Genomic DNA, 15317 nt, shown 5'->3' on the forward strand with positions numbered 1-15317 from the left:
TTGTTTATCCTCTCTCCTTTTTCTCTTCTTGTATACAAGACACAACTAGATCAATAGATTTTTGTGTGTGAAGCTCTCTCTCCTTACAAACCCTCTTGTGTGTATGACTTATTATTACTCTTGTGTCTTTCTAAACATTCTCAACAAGATGCATACTTTGCTCCCTCACATTTCCTTCATAGATTGTGTGACTTCATTTTTTACATAGTAGTAATGTAGTTGGAACAGTTAGCCTTGGATTAGTTACATCATTCACTATTGGTCCTATTTTTATCATGTCCTCAGCATCATTATTGTGTTGATGGAGCCTCTCCAACCTCCTCTTTGAAAGAAGGGAGCTAAACTACACATGCATCTATTTTGTTTGGAATGTCACTATACTGGAATTTGCAAACTTCAATGAGTCACTATTGGTCTTATATGTTGGAATTTTTTTTAATATCCTTTATTTTTGGTAATATAGATTTTTTTTTTTTTTTTTTTTTTTTTCTGCTTTTAAATCATAGATATTGCTTGTATTTTCATTTATTAAATTATATTTCTTGTAACTCACTATTCTCTAGTATAATTAGGTGAATCTCCTTCATAACACTTTATTATATGTCCAACGAATTTGAGAATAGGAATCAAGAAAAGAAAAATTGTACCACAGTACATATAATTTATTACAAGCCATTAACTTTGATTCAATATCTCAAAATTTAAAATCCTTGATACCTTTTTATAATGTAGATATACAATTTATTTCTTTTGTTTCTTTTCAAACCTTATGTTATTAAGAATATTGCTTCTAAATGTTAACAAAACTTTCTTTGCTTCTTTATTGCCTTACAAAATACTACAAAGATTTTGTTCAAAACTTCTTCAAAAAAATTCATCAAGTGCATAAAAGAGACTTGTACGTAGAATTTGCTTTAAAAGTTTGCACAGAACCACATTGTTGTGACCTTTGTTACATCTTATTGTTGTAATTGTAATAATAAAATATTTTATGTAAATGCAATTAATTTTCACATCTTCTTAACTTTGTTTGCATTAAATTATTGATTTGTATCTTAAAATAGAAAGTTTTTATTTTGGGCACATCTTCCAAATTTGACAAAAATAATTTGGTTAATGAATCTATGCACACATATTGATGTATAGAATATTAATTTCTAATACCTTTAGTTTGAAATCAATATAATAATTGTATCCAAAAACTAGAAAAAACCAATTTAGCAAGCTAAATGTTTGTATAATTGTTACAGTAAACTTAAAACACTGATATTTGTATATAATAGAGATGTTTTTGTGATGAAAATGTATCATGAAAAACTTACCAAAAAGTATTATAATCTTTGAAAGCTATGAAATCTTTTTTTGGTTGAGAATGAAGTTTTTGTAATAATTTAAACATTCTCAACAATTTAAATTGATGAATAAAATCACATAATTTACTGTTATTTTCACATGAATTTATTTTTCAGAGAATGTTGTTTGAAATATCCAAATCCATACACAATATACACAGAAGTTGTATTAAATAAAAAGACGGGGGTCGGGACGGGTACTAGGGGAACGGGGATGGGGGGATAGGAGCTGGGGGACGAGGGTTTATTCTATTAAACTTATTGTTTTTACTTTGTACTATTAAGACTGATTTTTTAACTATAAAAACCAAGGAAATTTCTTACATATTGCTTTATACATAGAAGATTTAATTATAAAAACGCTTTAAAGATATAATTTTGTGGAAGGTTTCTTGGAAAAATATTTTATTTTATTGAGAGTTTGACAAAAAATAAAATAAAATAAAACAAACAAACAAACAAACAAACAGTGCAACTTTTTTAATATTGGATATAGGTACTATAAATAGTGATATAGCAACAACATATTTATACTCAATAATATAAATTGTATTGTTGTTCAGATATATTAAAATAAATAATGTATTTTATAAATTTAGAATGAATTTATGGTCATTCTTTATTTAAAATAAAATATTTCTTTTATAATGTCACAGCTTAAATTTATTTGAAGAAAAAAAATTGTGAATTATTGTGCACTAAATTGAGTTACTGGACTAAATCGAACTAGAAAGAAAATAAACTAATCTTGAACCACGTGTATAAAATGCGTGAAATGGGCCTTTAATTAGTCTCACATCAACGGATTAAACAATAGTCACAGGAATAAACTGGCCCCCCACCCCCACCGAGCCATCCATCGCAGTTAGTTAACTAGTTGTCACCGAAATCTCGTTTCAGTAAATCGTAAACAATGGGGTTCATGGATCCATTTGCTAATCCAGGCCCCGTCCTCTCCACACGACCGTTGCCCTTCAACAAATTCCCCAGTCCCTCCCTTAATCTACCGTTACCCCTTTGCAGTGAAGCTCCATTGCTTACTTACTTCCAAGCTGCTTTAGGCTTCTAGTTGTCTCAGTTTTGGTTTTTATTCTAATCCTCCCCTCGCCCTACTGCTTGTCCAGACTGGGTTGTATTTGAGTCCTCCTAGATCGCGCCTGCTCTGCGTGTTTGTGGTCCGGGAGTTCTGCTTCCAGTTTCGTTTCTGGGAAGGATGTTCTCGTTTGTGCTTTTGGGGTCCTGTCGGTGATGTTGCCGTGGCTTTACTATACGTGGGTTCCTGCGTTCGGGGTCGAAAGAGAGTGCGGACAGGTGCCCGAGTTTGAGATGCATGAGTTTAGCCAAGGATAGGTAAGTCCTGACGTTTTCCTTGCTCAGGTGGTTGTCTTCTGTAATTTGGGTTGGTCCCCATCTGCGTTTCTTTGGATACGGTCGATTCTTGTTGATAGAGTGCTGCCAGTTAGCTTACCTTTGAGAGGGCTGTCTTGGTTTCTTTTGAAATCTGCGGTGATGACGATAGTCATAGTCCAGCACGTGACTCAGGCGGCTTCCGAAGGATTGAATGCCAAGTTCTCCGATCTGTGCGATCCTCACGATCTCTTTAATGTCCGCACTTCGAAGAGAGGTATCTTGAAACTCTCAGCCAAGTCCAGAGGTTCAAGTACGGCAATGCGACATCTGCGCAAACAAGAGAGAAGGTTGTCTGCGTCCTCCTCTGCTGATGGTGACGCTTTGCTGATGGAGTTTGTGCCGCTCTCGAAAACGCCTGATCTGTCCAATGGCCGCCATAGTCTCAGTATCTTCAGGATGGGGAGTCCATCTCCGGCCTTACATTCCCCTTGCAGTACTCCACGGAAGAAGAGCCGTGGTGTCACGAAGAAGCTTCTTAGATTATGCAATATGAGCTCCAGTGGTAACAAGTATTTACAACTACCAGTCTACTAAGTTGAATCAAACTCAATTGGAATTTACCGTTGTAATTTCTACGGATCGTGACTGACCTTGGCTTTGGGTAGAACTTGGTAGCAAGAAGCCGCGGGTTAGCTCCCTTCATTCTGAGAGCAGAATGCGGATGGACCATATCCTAGCAGCACACCTGAAGAGTTTGGAAGAGCCCGGGGTAGCCATGCCCAGAAATTTTGTCTGTTCAGACATTTCAGCAATATCTGGAAGCATTTAGTCTTCACGCGCCATGAAGCATGTACAGTCGTACTATACACAGTTTGCAGATGCCTGTTTTTCGTTAAGTTTTGAGCGCCGTCACAGAAATGTAGCTCTTCGAAGGATACAGTGCGGTTAGGCTGCACCGACGTAGATCAAGTACAAGATCAACGTTTATCGGCTTCAGGCTGGCTCAGTAGGAGTCCGACTCTATGAACTTACTTTGTTTGACAGAGGCAAGAACTCTTCAGACATTTGTACAAATCTAATATTTTAAATAGTGGTGATTTATGCATTTGTGTGATAATCTTCGTTGGACTTGTTTGAATCTCCGTGCAATACATCCTGCCTTCGCCTGTCCTGTCCCTAGCTATCCCTACACCCAATAATGAACAGCAATTCTTTGTAGCATACATCGGTACGTATGTAGAACAGGAGACTATTGAAATTGGAAACAATAATGAAGTTATGTAATCTTCACATTTCGGTAAAACAGCATGTAATCAGGTCTGAATCACCAATAACATGACGAGGTTCGATATACGCTGGGAGAAATTTTGTCACTTCTGCATGGAATCCACACTCCAATCGAGGACAGAGATTACCCACACTCACTTCTCAGTCTCGGAACAGTCTTCCAAGCCCAAGCTGCATGCGTGTGTGCAATCCCGTACCCAAGGTTGGGATTTGTCCCTGACTGCATCCAATACAAACAGAAAACTTTCTGTTCTCACGGAAACTGCTGCTTGAGTGAGAACCTTCCCTCCACGTAACTGAGTACCGTCGCACACAGAGACCAACATTGTGTGCCATCAAAGAACATTTGTTATGGAGATTTACTCCAGATGCTAGCTGAATGAATCATTCGCAAGACCATGAACGAGGTAAATTTCCTCAGCCAGGACCTAAAAAAACCTCCGACTGTTCGGTGCGATGAAGAGGACAGACGCTGAGCAGGAAGGTGAATCAACGTGTGCGAAACCAATCCTTGCTTTGAGTTTCTGTGGAGTCCATCGTTCCACAACTACAAATACATACCCAAGGAAAGAGCCGGATTCAGTTGAACAAAATCCTTGATAAGCTGCAAGAATATTCCTCAAGATTGGACGTGCATGGCTCACTGAGAGGGTCACCAACTCAGATGGCGACACAAAAGCATTTGCCTCTGAATTTGGTCATAAAGAAGAAACATCAATGTATGATCAATGTATGAACATGGCTTCACGCCACAAAGCTAAGGAATTGAACTGTATGATTCTCTGAGAGAGAAAGAGGGCCCAAAATGCAAAGCCGGTCATTCTTCAGAAGCGAGCACCTCTAGTGTTGTTCTCATTAGCTTTGTTGGTGAGGTGCAGATTCAACAAAACGCGAAGTAAGCAGTTGTGGACATCCACAACGGAAAACAGAAACTTATTTGAGGGAATAAAAATTGGTAAAAACATGCACACTTATGGCTGAGAAATGACAAACTCTCAACCCAATTGGTTCAGCTCATGACTTTGGCTTAAATGAATTCAAGAAAATTATGAATTGGAATTCGTATGCAGTTTCAAATTTTCAAAACACTTTCACGTTTTTGCTATGACATTTGGAATTTCAGGAAAATAATAAGTTCAAAAAGAAGTGAGTAGATTTCAAACAGACTTGGTGTAATAATCAATCTGTTTTGGAAAATTATGTTAATGTTTAATTTCTCTGCAATCGTTTCTAGTGTTCAAGTAGTTTCTTTTGATTTTAGAAATGAAATCACTTTTGCAGCAAACCAGTATGGTGGCCTTGTCATTCTTATTTCGGAATAACATGAAAAATGGTTAGTTGTTACTTGAATCAATTGAAAGCTCTACAGAATATTTTGAAATTTGTGTCTGCATTTCATGATCAGTCTCTTGATAAATGTACATGTATCGTATTTTCAACATGAACATCTTATTGTCAATTTTGAATGGCCTTACTTTTAGACATAGAAATAAATCAGTACACTAATATGATACACGTATTTGAAGAGTTATTATTTTGAAGTATAAAATAATATGTTTAACACACCTTGGTAAAAATTTGCTAGTATTATTCAATTTTAAAAAATGAGTGAGCATATCAAAAAAAATTGTTAAGAAATATTTATTCCCAAAAGATGTCATTTAAAAAAATTAATTTACATAATTTATGTAATTTACAAAAAATCTCTCACAAAGTCAAAATTTGACTTATCCATCAAATGTCCAGATTTTGTTTTTTTTAATATTTGACTTTAATTCGGAAACACTATAACTTTATTCGTTTCAACACAAGTTACAAATTTTAATTGTAAATCAGTATTTAACACTACATTCACAACATGCACAAACACATTTGAAACGAAGAAATGTGTTATCAATGTATTAAACTCATTTACATGTGCACATGTTGCAGTCTATCTACATACTTAACAGCACTTGTCATTGACTAATTTCTCTTAGTTTAACATCAACCCCACAATTCAATACTCGAATTCACAGTGGCGCAACCAAAAACATTCTTCTCACAATTTCCAAAGACAAATCACACCGAAATCCACAATTATTGTTTACTCAATCTTAGCTGGGATACTCATGGACCACAATACTCTTTTTTTTCGTTTTCTTACTAGATTATTATTGCTTGAGACGGTGGGATACTATTTGGGACATGCAACAACAATCCAACAGCATGTTCCCTTGTACACACAACGCCGAAGGTGGGTTTCATTATCAGAAAAGATTCGCCGGGCAATCTTCCTCTTCTTCTACTTTTTCTTCATATTATTATTGTTATTCTGATAAGTGTCCTTGCAGGGGCGGAGCTTTCGTTGCGGTGTTGGTTTGTCATGGTGGATCTCGACACGAGGTCAGGATTTCGATTGCATGGATATCTGTTGGTGGATGCCGAACCAGCCACAAGCCAAGCATCGCGGGGATTTGGCCGCGGATGAGAAAGACGGGGCTTGGAATGGACTGAAAAGGACACAATTATCTCAGAGCAGGGGCGCAGGGGGGGAGGGCAAACTTGTCTGTAAAATTCTGGTGCCGGAGGAGAATGCAAGACCACCCAACAATCGGTCGAGCGCCATCCTGGTGAGACGTCTTCGTCGTCCTCAACTCAATGAGTCGCTGAAAGCGGTGCGTTTGTTGCATGGATCTCAAGTTATGGGAGGGCCCAGAGCTTGTCAGCTTCAATCTAAAGATGCCACTAGCGTCATCGCAGTGACGGCGACATGGCCAGCGTTGGGTTCCTCGAGATAGGGGCGGATCTCCCTCGTCGCAGGGAGATCCACGTACAAGGGATAATAGAATCGAATCGTCGATCCTGGAATACCCCCCCTCCCCACTATCGACGGAATTGCTTGGCACTGATATATCGTCAGGGTGGTGAGCCAGAAAATGATCACGTACTAGGCGATCGACGCAAATTATTGCGATTCACGACATGCCTCAGATTGCGTAATGGAGCAGCAGCTATATCGAGGCTTGCGCTTGCCATGGCTTTCAGGATGCCCAATGAGGCATGCGACGCGTTTGCGGCATGCGAAGATACCAGAACCTAGCTATGTGTTGTAAATGTTCAGGGAGAGAATGTGTTGACACTGCAGTAGTTGGCCTTGCAGTGGAGAAATGTGTTGACACTGCAGTAGTTGCAATGGCAGCGGCTCCGATTTCTTGTGATGGTATGACGTAGCCGCTGGCGCATGTTATATACGATGTCAACATCCTCATGCATCGGCGACGGTTTGCTAGCAAATCGGTCCAGCCCCCGATACCATCATGAAGTTTGGAGTAGAACTGCCTCGGAAGCAGGGGGAGCGTGATGAACTTCCACATGTGCTGTTTCTCACTATAAAGAAACAAGAGACGACGATTGGAAGAACAAGCAAAAGCCGATTGTTTTTCGTGTCACATATTTGCTCTACAGCTGGAAGTCATCAAATTCTCGTCACGTCCTGAGTTCTCTCATTGTACTTCCAGGCTTGTAGGTGCACAATTGACCATGTACCCCAGAAAGGATTCTTGGAAGTCTGGGGATCTGCCAGTTTGTCCTTCTGTGCAGCTGGGAAGCATCGCTGGAGAGAGCCTTCGGAACAGGAGCATTTCTAGCAAAGTCAATTCTAAGGAGGCTCCTCAGACGGTGTTGATTATCGGCGCTGGTCCCGCTGGCCTTGCCACGGCTGCCTGCTTACGGTCCAAGTACTGGATCCCCTCTATCATTCTGGAGCGGGCGAATTGCAGCGCGCCGCTTTGGAGATACATGACATACGACAGGCTGAGAATGCATCTTCCGAAACAGTTCTGCCAGCTTCCGCTACGCCCATTCCCAGCAGTATATCCGAAATACCCGACGAAGAACCAGTTCATCGCTTATCTCGAGGACTATCAGCGGCACTTTGGAATCAGTCCAGTGTACAATGCAACGGTGACATCCGCGGAATTCTCTACAGCTTTGGGATTATGGGTGGTCATAGCGGAGCAGAAGTTGGAAGACAACTGCGAAACTGTGACGTATACGACTCGATCGCTGGTTGTGGCGACTGGCGAAAACGCGGAACCTTACATGCCTGATCTGTTCGGATCGCACAAGTTCCATGGCGTAATCAGCCATGGATCGACCTATCGCAATGGTGTTAAGTACAAAGACATGAAGGTCCTGGTAGTTGGAGCAGGAAATACAGGGATGGAGATTTCGCTCGATTTGGCGAAGTTCGGAGCCAAGCCGACTCTCGTAGCTCGCAGTAAGGTATGTTACAAGTTTTGAATGAATTTTCTTTTAATCATAAAATTAGTCATTGACTTTGTATCTTATTGTCTCATTGTCCTAGTACTTCATGATTTGCGTTCCATAGTCTTGGCGAGTGGTTGAGTTAGTTTAATTGAGCAGATTTAGTAGCAACAATTCCAAATGATAATTTAAGGAAAACCTGTATTGCAGTTTCATGTGATGCCTCGAGACCTGTTTGGGCTTAACATTTCGGCCTTTCAAGTAATGTTGATGCTTTTGAAAGTGTTGCCGGTCTCGTTTGTGGACAAACTCCTCGTCATCTTCTCCAGGCTTACGCTTGGTGACACCGACCATTTGAACCTTGTTAGGCCCAAAGAAGGCCCACTGAAAATGAAGGCCAGAACAGGACACACACCGGTCCTGGACGTGGGCACAGTGGCCGAAGTAAGGAACGGCTTCATCAAGGTAATGTTGGAATCCTGTCATGTTCTAATTGATGGTTTCAACAAAACTTTACAGTCATGACCTCCTGAAGTAGTGACCGGTGACGTTGCATTTTGACCAGACATCTTATTCGGTTGAATACTCCAGGTTGCTCCAGCAATTGATCAGCTGACGAAAAGTGGAGCTAGGTTCGTCAATGGCGTCGAAGAGGAGTTCGACGCCGTGATCATGGCTACGGGCTACACAAGTAACGTCTACGAGTGGCTCAAGGTGCGAACCAACGGAGATCTTCTTCTATCCTGTGCCAACCTATTTCGATTCATTTCGCGTCGTTTGGATCAACTGTAGGACAAAATGTATGCAGTTACAAGTCACAGTGGTAATCGGCACCCACAGACCGATTCTGAGTGTTGTAGACGATATTGCTAGTATTTGATGGATTTCAGGATGTGGAACTAATGAGAACTATTTTTTATTGTCAGATTGACGGCATGTCTGGAATAAACGGGTTTCCAAAGAGACCATTTCGCAACGGATGGAAGGGCGGGCGAGGCTTGTATGCGGTCGGTTTCGGTAGGAAAGGTCTGATGGGATGCGCTCATGACGCAGAACTCGTAGCGGACGACATTGGGGCTCACCACAGAGATAATGAAAAGACCTATTGAAAGATTTTTACGAGTCTTTTTTGTTGGAAAAAAAAAAGAAAAAAAAGAAAAAAAGAAAAACTGTGAAAAAGGAGTGACTCGTAGAAAGCAAATGAGTGTTAGCAAAGATATAAGAAAATTGACTGTTTCCGCTTGCAAAGTTTAATAAAGTTTGTGTATGTTTGCTTATTGGGGCGAAGACGACCAATCAGTAACCACATTGCATTTCTCGCCCTTGACAGCAATAACACGAACTAATGAAAACTGAATGAAGTAAGTGGAAATGTACTCTTCCAAAGCAGTTTACAAAATTTGGAAATTTGTCATTACAAGCAACGAAGTGTATATGCTAGTTAAGGATAATCTCTCATACCATGTGTTTCAAGGTACCACTGGTATAGTGAGACATGTTGAGACTTATTCTTGTCTGTACACCTCACTTTGCCACTAGACTAGTGGAAGCAATATTTGATTTACCAAATTCGGCCATGATCAGCTACCGAATGGATGTATTCTCTTCTATTACCTAATTTAATGAAGTGGACTTGGCAAAAGTTTATAATCATGCGTTTTCCTGGACATTCTGACCATGGTGTTTGATCAGGGCCGAATTTTTCGAAGCATAGAAATGATTGTTTACTAGTACAGTGCAATGATTTCTCAAATGTTTCAACAGCGCCTTCTGTTCAACGATTGTTACTTGATGAGACAAACTGTACAGCCATTGAAGGTGTTGAAATAGACTCTTAATTTAATCACTGCTCTATCCAAAAACGCCAACTCATGTAATTGTCACAAAACAAAGCATTGCTTAAACGAGGTTTAAATAGCTTCAGCACTGCAGTGAATGTTTGACACAAGCTATTACATTATTTGAATCCATTTCAAGATCCCCAAGCATAGTTAATCTCGAGCAACGATATGCACTTCCGCAACTGCCCTCGTCGAAGTTAAGACATCTCTTTTGACGATACTGGTGATCTCACCATCAAAAATTGAAATTACCGCATACCAAACTGAGTTTAATCAGTTCCATGTACAGTTTTGGTGACCAACAAGTCCTGGAAACTACAATTTTGCAACGATCAATAATTGAATGCTTGGCACAAGGTTTACTCCACAGCCAACGCTTCTCAAGTTCCACCTCAAGCATTTCGTTAATCGTTAGCTTGACTTCAAATCGTCACCCTCGACGACAGACGATAGGGAGAAAGAGAGCTTATGGTCCTTCCAGATACCATCCTCTAGATATTTCTCATAAAAAGTTGTCTGGCCAGTTTTGTGGACTGCTATGACTGTCATGCTTCGGGTTCCGTAAGGTGGATTATCCCAGTATACAAAAATCGGGCTAAATGCATGCTCATGCGCTTCTGACAAGCCTGTCTTTGGTAGACGTGAAATCTCAGCTCGTGTACTGTCCGTAAGTAATTCATCTATTAAACAATTTTCTGGAATCACTTGGTCAGGATATTGAGATAACAGAACCTCAATCTTTTCCTTTCCACGAAGAACTTTTGGCCACGGAGTGTCCAGGTTAGCATTCGACAGGCTATGCAGACCCGGGGAAACCTGATCACACATTAAAATCCATCAGCAAGGCTAGTCTTATAATATGTACAGGTTCAGAGGACTATTCATAGAAATACCATCTCGATTCATTAAATCAGCATTTACACTAATTTTTCAACCTTGTTACTATGCCGACTTATAACATTCAGGTTCGGAAACAAAAATTGTATCCTGGCAGCACTCAAAAGGATAACAACTACTTGTATGTGGTCAAATTTCCGAGTCCCGCATGCTAAGCTTTGGACTCCTAAACCCCAAACAAATGCGTCACTGTCATTATGTGGGAGGCAAGATTATGCATAATTCGGCGAGAGAAATTTCAATTCCATAGAACAAAAAAACATAACTGGAAAATGTTATACTGCATGTATGACAAGGTATGATCATTTCAAGATTCAGACCTGCTTTACTTCAACGGGCTCCCCGCGGGGCCGATTGGACAGATACGCCATCTCTTTGGTGTTCATATCTGCAACGATTAGGTTGAATCCATTGTACTTATCGGCTCGAGCAGCGACCTCCTCCAGGTACGCAGTGGGAGATTTTGAGCTTTTCAAAAACAGGGTTGGAAGCTCTCCTCTGCTCACTGCCCCCGGTGTGTCCTTACCAGGCTCACGAAAATTGGTCACAAACGCGAGACGCCCAGACTCAGAGATCGCCAACCATGTGCCACCTGCCTCTCCATCCCGACCACCAATAATCTGCGGCTGCAATCGAATTCAAAACAAAAATTGTCGTCTCTCCACGGACATCTTCCCAAGGCAGAGCAAGGCTAAGCGAATCGCACCAAGTACGAAGGAAAGAAATGAAAAGAAAAGTCAAAATACAACCAAGATGGTTTCCTCGCTTGTTACATTGACTACGCAGTACAAGGTGGAGTAAGTAACAAATAAACGAATGAATTGCGACTTATTTTTACACGAAATCGACATACGTGATCACTCCAACGATGGGCAGGGAGCGTGGGGCGGGAGTGATACTCGTCCCGGTTGAGCGCCAACAGGAGCCTGTACTCTGCATGAGCTTCCAGCAGCCAGAACGCTATACACATCTTCGAATTACCCGAGAAACAAGAGTGAGTAGAACAACGAGAGCAGACGCGTGCGAATCGAAGCAAAGTGGAAATAAGAATGTGGAAACAGGAAGAAGCAAGCCAGAGGCCCTGCACGGTCTCCGCTGAGACACAGCCCCCAAGGCGAATTTGGATATGGCGCGTCTTTCAACACGATGTAGCTCGCACTCCTAGAGAAAATTCCTGCGATACTCTTGCCACTCCGACACAAGTCTGTGATATGCTTGACAAAGCTTTGCTTTGCAAGGGTAAGCTGTGCGCAGCCCCTCGATGACCCACCGGCGGACTTGCCGAGAGAGGTAAAACCTTGGTTCCAAAGGTCTCACAACACAGACAGACTCACCGCAAAACACCACCACTGCTACGACAACAACAACCGTGCAAACAATCACCACCAAAAATATAACCTTTATCCAATTCCAACTTTGATTTGATGAACCCTATTTATTACTAGTGGAAACGTGTGCCGTTTGCCAATAAAAAAAACATTGTAAACTACTTGTTGTAAATTAATCTTTTGTTTGAAGTTTAATATGGAGTTTCTGTTACGTTCCATGTCGTCCAGCGTTGTGGTACTTCCAAGCTCCATGCTTAGTGACCTTTCAATGCTACCCTTGGCAATTAAGAGTTGAATTATTGCTTCACTTTTGATGAAAAAAATGAGATATGCAGCAAATCAAAGATAGTTTTTATCTTTTGTTGGTTTATCCCAAGTTGTTTTATATAAGAGATTGGAAAAAAAATCCATTTTGAACTTGTAAGCCAAAATTAAAGCAAATTTTAAAATAAAATAAAATTGGGTGGCCTTGTTAGTTACTTTGTAATTACATGTGGCTAATGTAGTGTATCATATTCAAATTATATTATTTATTGATGTAGTTTGGTAGAAACGTTTTTAAATAAAATAATTTCAATTATGGTAAAATAATTCATGTTATTGCATTTTATTGATTTGAGATTAATTTAAATTTAAGGTATTAAATATTTGTACATTTGTCATGGTACTAATGAGAATATATCAAGTAATTTTATTAATGAAATATAAGAATTAAAATAGATGTCTATTTTTACAAAATTTGAATGAAAAAATTACTCAAACAACTCAATTGCCACATTAGAATTCAACATAAAAAAATCAAATGTTTTACATTCAAATCTATATGAATATATTTTCCTTTTATTTCAAAAATTATCTCCACAAAATATATTAAAATATCTATAGTATGTAATATGTTAAAATATTTTGAAATGCTTTTAAATACCATGTCCTATCCACATCATTGACTATCTTGTCCACTTTCTTATCCATGTCACATATTCATGATGTGAGATTTTACTTGTAAGTATTATGATATCCATTTATTAGAAGAGAAAAATAAATAAAGTAATGTAAATTGATTGAACTAATCTGATTGAGTAATCATATACCAACAAGTAAAAAATAAGTTATAAAATTCTTCCATAAATAATACTATGTACAAAAAAAGAAGATAAAAATTAATGTCTTTTGGTATTGCTTAGTGGAAGATCATAGAAGGCTCAGGCTGCAAGCACACCTCAAGTTGTTATATGCACATTCATTATGTTTATATACATCCAAGACTTTTGATTGGCTCATCTAGATGCCTTTTCCTTTGCGTTGGTGCATGTCCCAATCTTCCTCTTCTTCTTCCTTGCTCCAGTGCAAGTCCCAATTTGCTCCTCCCTCTCTTCCTATGCTAAGGCAAAAAATCTCTATCTAATCAATCACAATGAAGATCATTACTTAAGAGGTAAGTAAGTGTCAAGGACAAGAACATGATAAAAACAAATAAACAAGTGAAACTTCTCTCAAAGAAAGATGACAAAATAGAAATAATTTAATATGTATATTAAGAAAGAAACTGGAATGGCTATTGCCAAAAGCCAAGAAAACTAGAGACTCTTGAAACTAGATTGGAAGCAAGAAAAGAATTGACAAGAGTGAAGAAAGTTTCTTTCTTGTCTCTATATATACTATCTAACTAGGGACTATGTGGCAATGTTCTACAGGACCTCCAATATTAATTGACTTTGTAGGACACATTTCTTGACTTACAAGGCAAGTTTTTCTATGTGTGGGCCACATAATTAGCTTAGTCTTCAAGCTAACAACATGTGTGGCACATGGCCAACTTCTCGACCACGTTTCTAATCCAAAAAGTCAATTAAAGACACCTATAAAGTCATAGAAGCATCTATGAAGCTTTTAGGAATTTTTCATAATAAATATTATAGAATTAACTTACTTTTACATACTTTTACTTACTTCTAGCTATTTATACTTGTAATTTTTGGCTTACATGCATATATTCATGACATTACCCCCCCTTCTAGGGACGAGTTCTATGAGGAGCAGTCATCATATGTTGAGGAAATTTATGATGTGGCAAATTGTATTCGCCACATACTTTGTTCTTTGTTCTCTTTGAAGATGATTGATAGGGCCTCTCAACCATCGATAGTATCCCATACCAGGGTGGGAAGACCATCCAATTATTTAATCGTGGATAAGGCCTTCATAACTTCCTTTAAATAAAATATTTAGAACACCGTCAGGAATTGTTCCTACCTCTAGTAAAATCACCAAACATCGGGAGTCCCTTCCAAGGTCGTGATACCAAATGTGTTGTATCTTGTCATCTATTTGAAGAAGAATATGTCATTCTTGAAGATCTTCATCTCAATTGCGTTGTCTTGAAGGTTGTGACAATCGTAATGTCTTGTCCGGCATGTCAACAAATAAAGGCTCTTGAGTCGAATTTGTTGGTTATTGATTCTCCATCTCCTCAACGTCACAACTACAAAGAAGCTATAAACAAGGATTGAAAGTAGAATGTTATCTTCTTTAGATCTTGTTCTTTTTACAAAAAAGGTTTTCATCTAGATTTTCATAGGTGTCGTCAATGAAAAGCCTCCACCGCCTTTGCTGCATTTGCAAGATTCTTTACTAGCTCCCGTGTGCATTCATTAATATCATATCCGCACCAATCGACAAGATATTCCAATTTGTTTCAATGTCGCCTTGAATCTAAAACTTCTTCCACTTCAAACTCTTTATTATTGTCCACTTCTATAGGAAGAGGTGGAACTTGTCTTCTTCTTGGTATGTCCACTATCTTGTATGGTTCAAGAAGAGACATGTGGAATACTAGATGGATTTTCATTGACTCCAATAGATTTAAACGATATGCAATTGGATTGATTTGTGCAAAAATAGAAAATGGTTCAAGCCTTTGATAATCCAACTTATCACAAGGACAAGTGGTCTTGATATTACAACAAAGTAACCATATCTTATTATCCATGTGGAATGGCGGTTGTTCCTTTCGA

At 39.1% G+C, this 15317-nt stretch overlaps 2 protein-coding genes across 4 annotated transcripts; one reads left to right on the forward strand and one right to left on the reverse strand.

Annotated features, from left to right (window-relative positions):
- The first annotated feature begins 7365 nt into the window (after nucleotides 1-7365).
- LOC112279254 (putative indole-3-pyruvate monooxygenase YUCCA4) lies at nucleotides 7366-9514 on the forward strand. 2 transcript variants are annotated; one of them, XR_012217277.2, is made up of 4 exons: nucleotides 7366-8255; nucleotides 8448-8702; nucleotides 8803-8951; nucleotides 9164-9406. XR_012217277.2 is itself a non-coding variant. In XM_024513500.3 (4 exons), the coding sequence occupies exons 1-4, from the start codon at nucleotides 7512-7514 to the stop codon at nucleotides 9344-9346; spliced, it is 1305 nt and encodes a 434-aa protein (XP_024369268.1). In that variant the 5' UTR covers nucleotides 7366-7511; the 3' UTR covers nucleotides 9347-9514. The 2 variants fall into 2 exon arrangements, 1 of the variants encoding a protein (XP_024369268.1); XM_024513500.3 differs by having other exon boundaries at nucleotides 8829-8951; nucleotides 9164-9514.
- Nucleotides 9515-10287: 773 nt separating this feature from the next.
- Nucleotides 10288-12371, reverse strand: LOC112279255 (uncharacterized). Of its 2 annotated transcripts, none has more exons than XM_024513502.3 (3): nucleotides 11829-12371; nucleotides 11296-11595; nucleotides 10288-10894 (listed from the first exon to the last, which is right to left on the reverse strand). In XM_024513502.3, exons 1-3 carry the CDS (start codon nucleotides 11943-11945, stop codon nucleotides 10490-10492), a joined length of 822 nt encoding a protein of 273 aa, XP_024369270.1. In that variant the 5' UTR covers nucleotides 11946-12371; the 3' UTR covers nucleotides 10288-10489. The 2 variants fall into 2 exon arrangements, with proteins under 2 accessions (XP_024369270.1, XP_024369269.1); XM_024513501.3 differs by having other exon boundaries at nucleotides 11296-11601; nucleotides 11829-12366.
- Between the last annotated feature and the right edge of the window lie 2946 nt (nucleotides 12372-15317).

This window comes from Physcomitrium patens, chromosome 3, assembly GCF_059467195.1.
Source record: "Physcomitrium patens ecotype Gransden chromosome 3, ASM5946719v1, whole genome shotgun sequence".
Taxonomy (NCBI): domain Eukaryota; kingdom Viridiplantae; phylum Streptophyta; class Bryopsida; order Funariales; family Funariaceae; genus Physcomitrium; species Physcomitrium patens.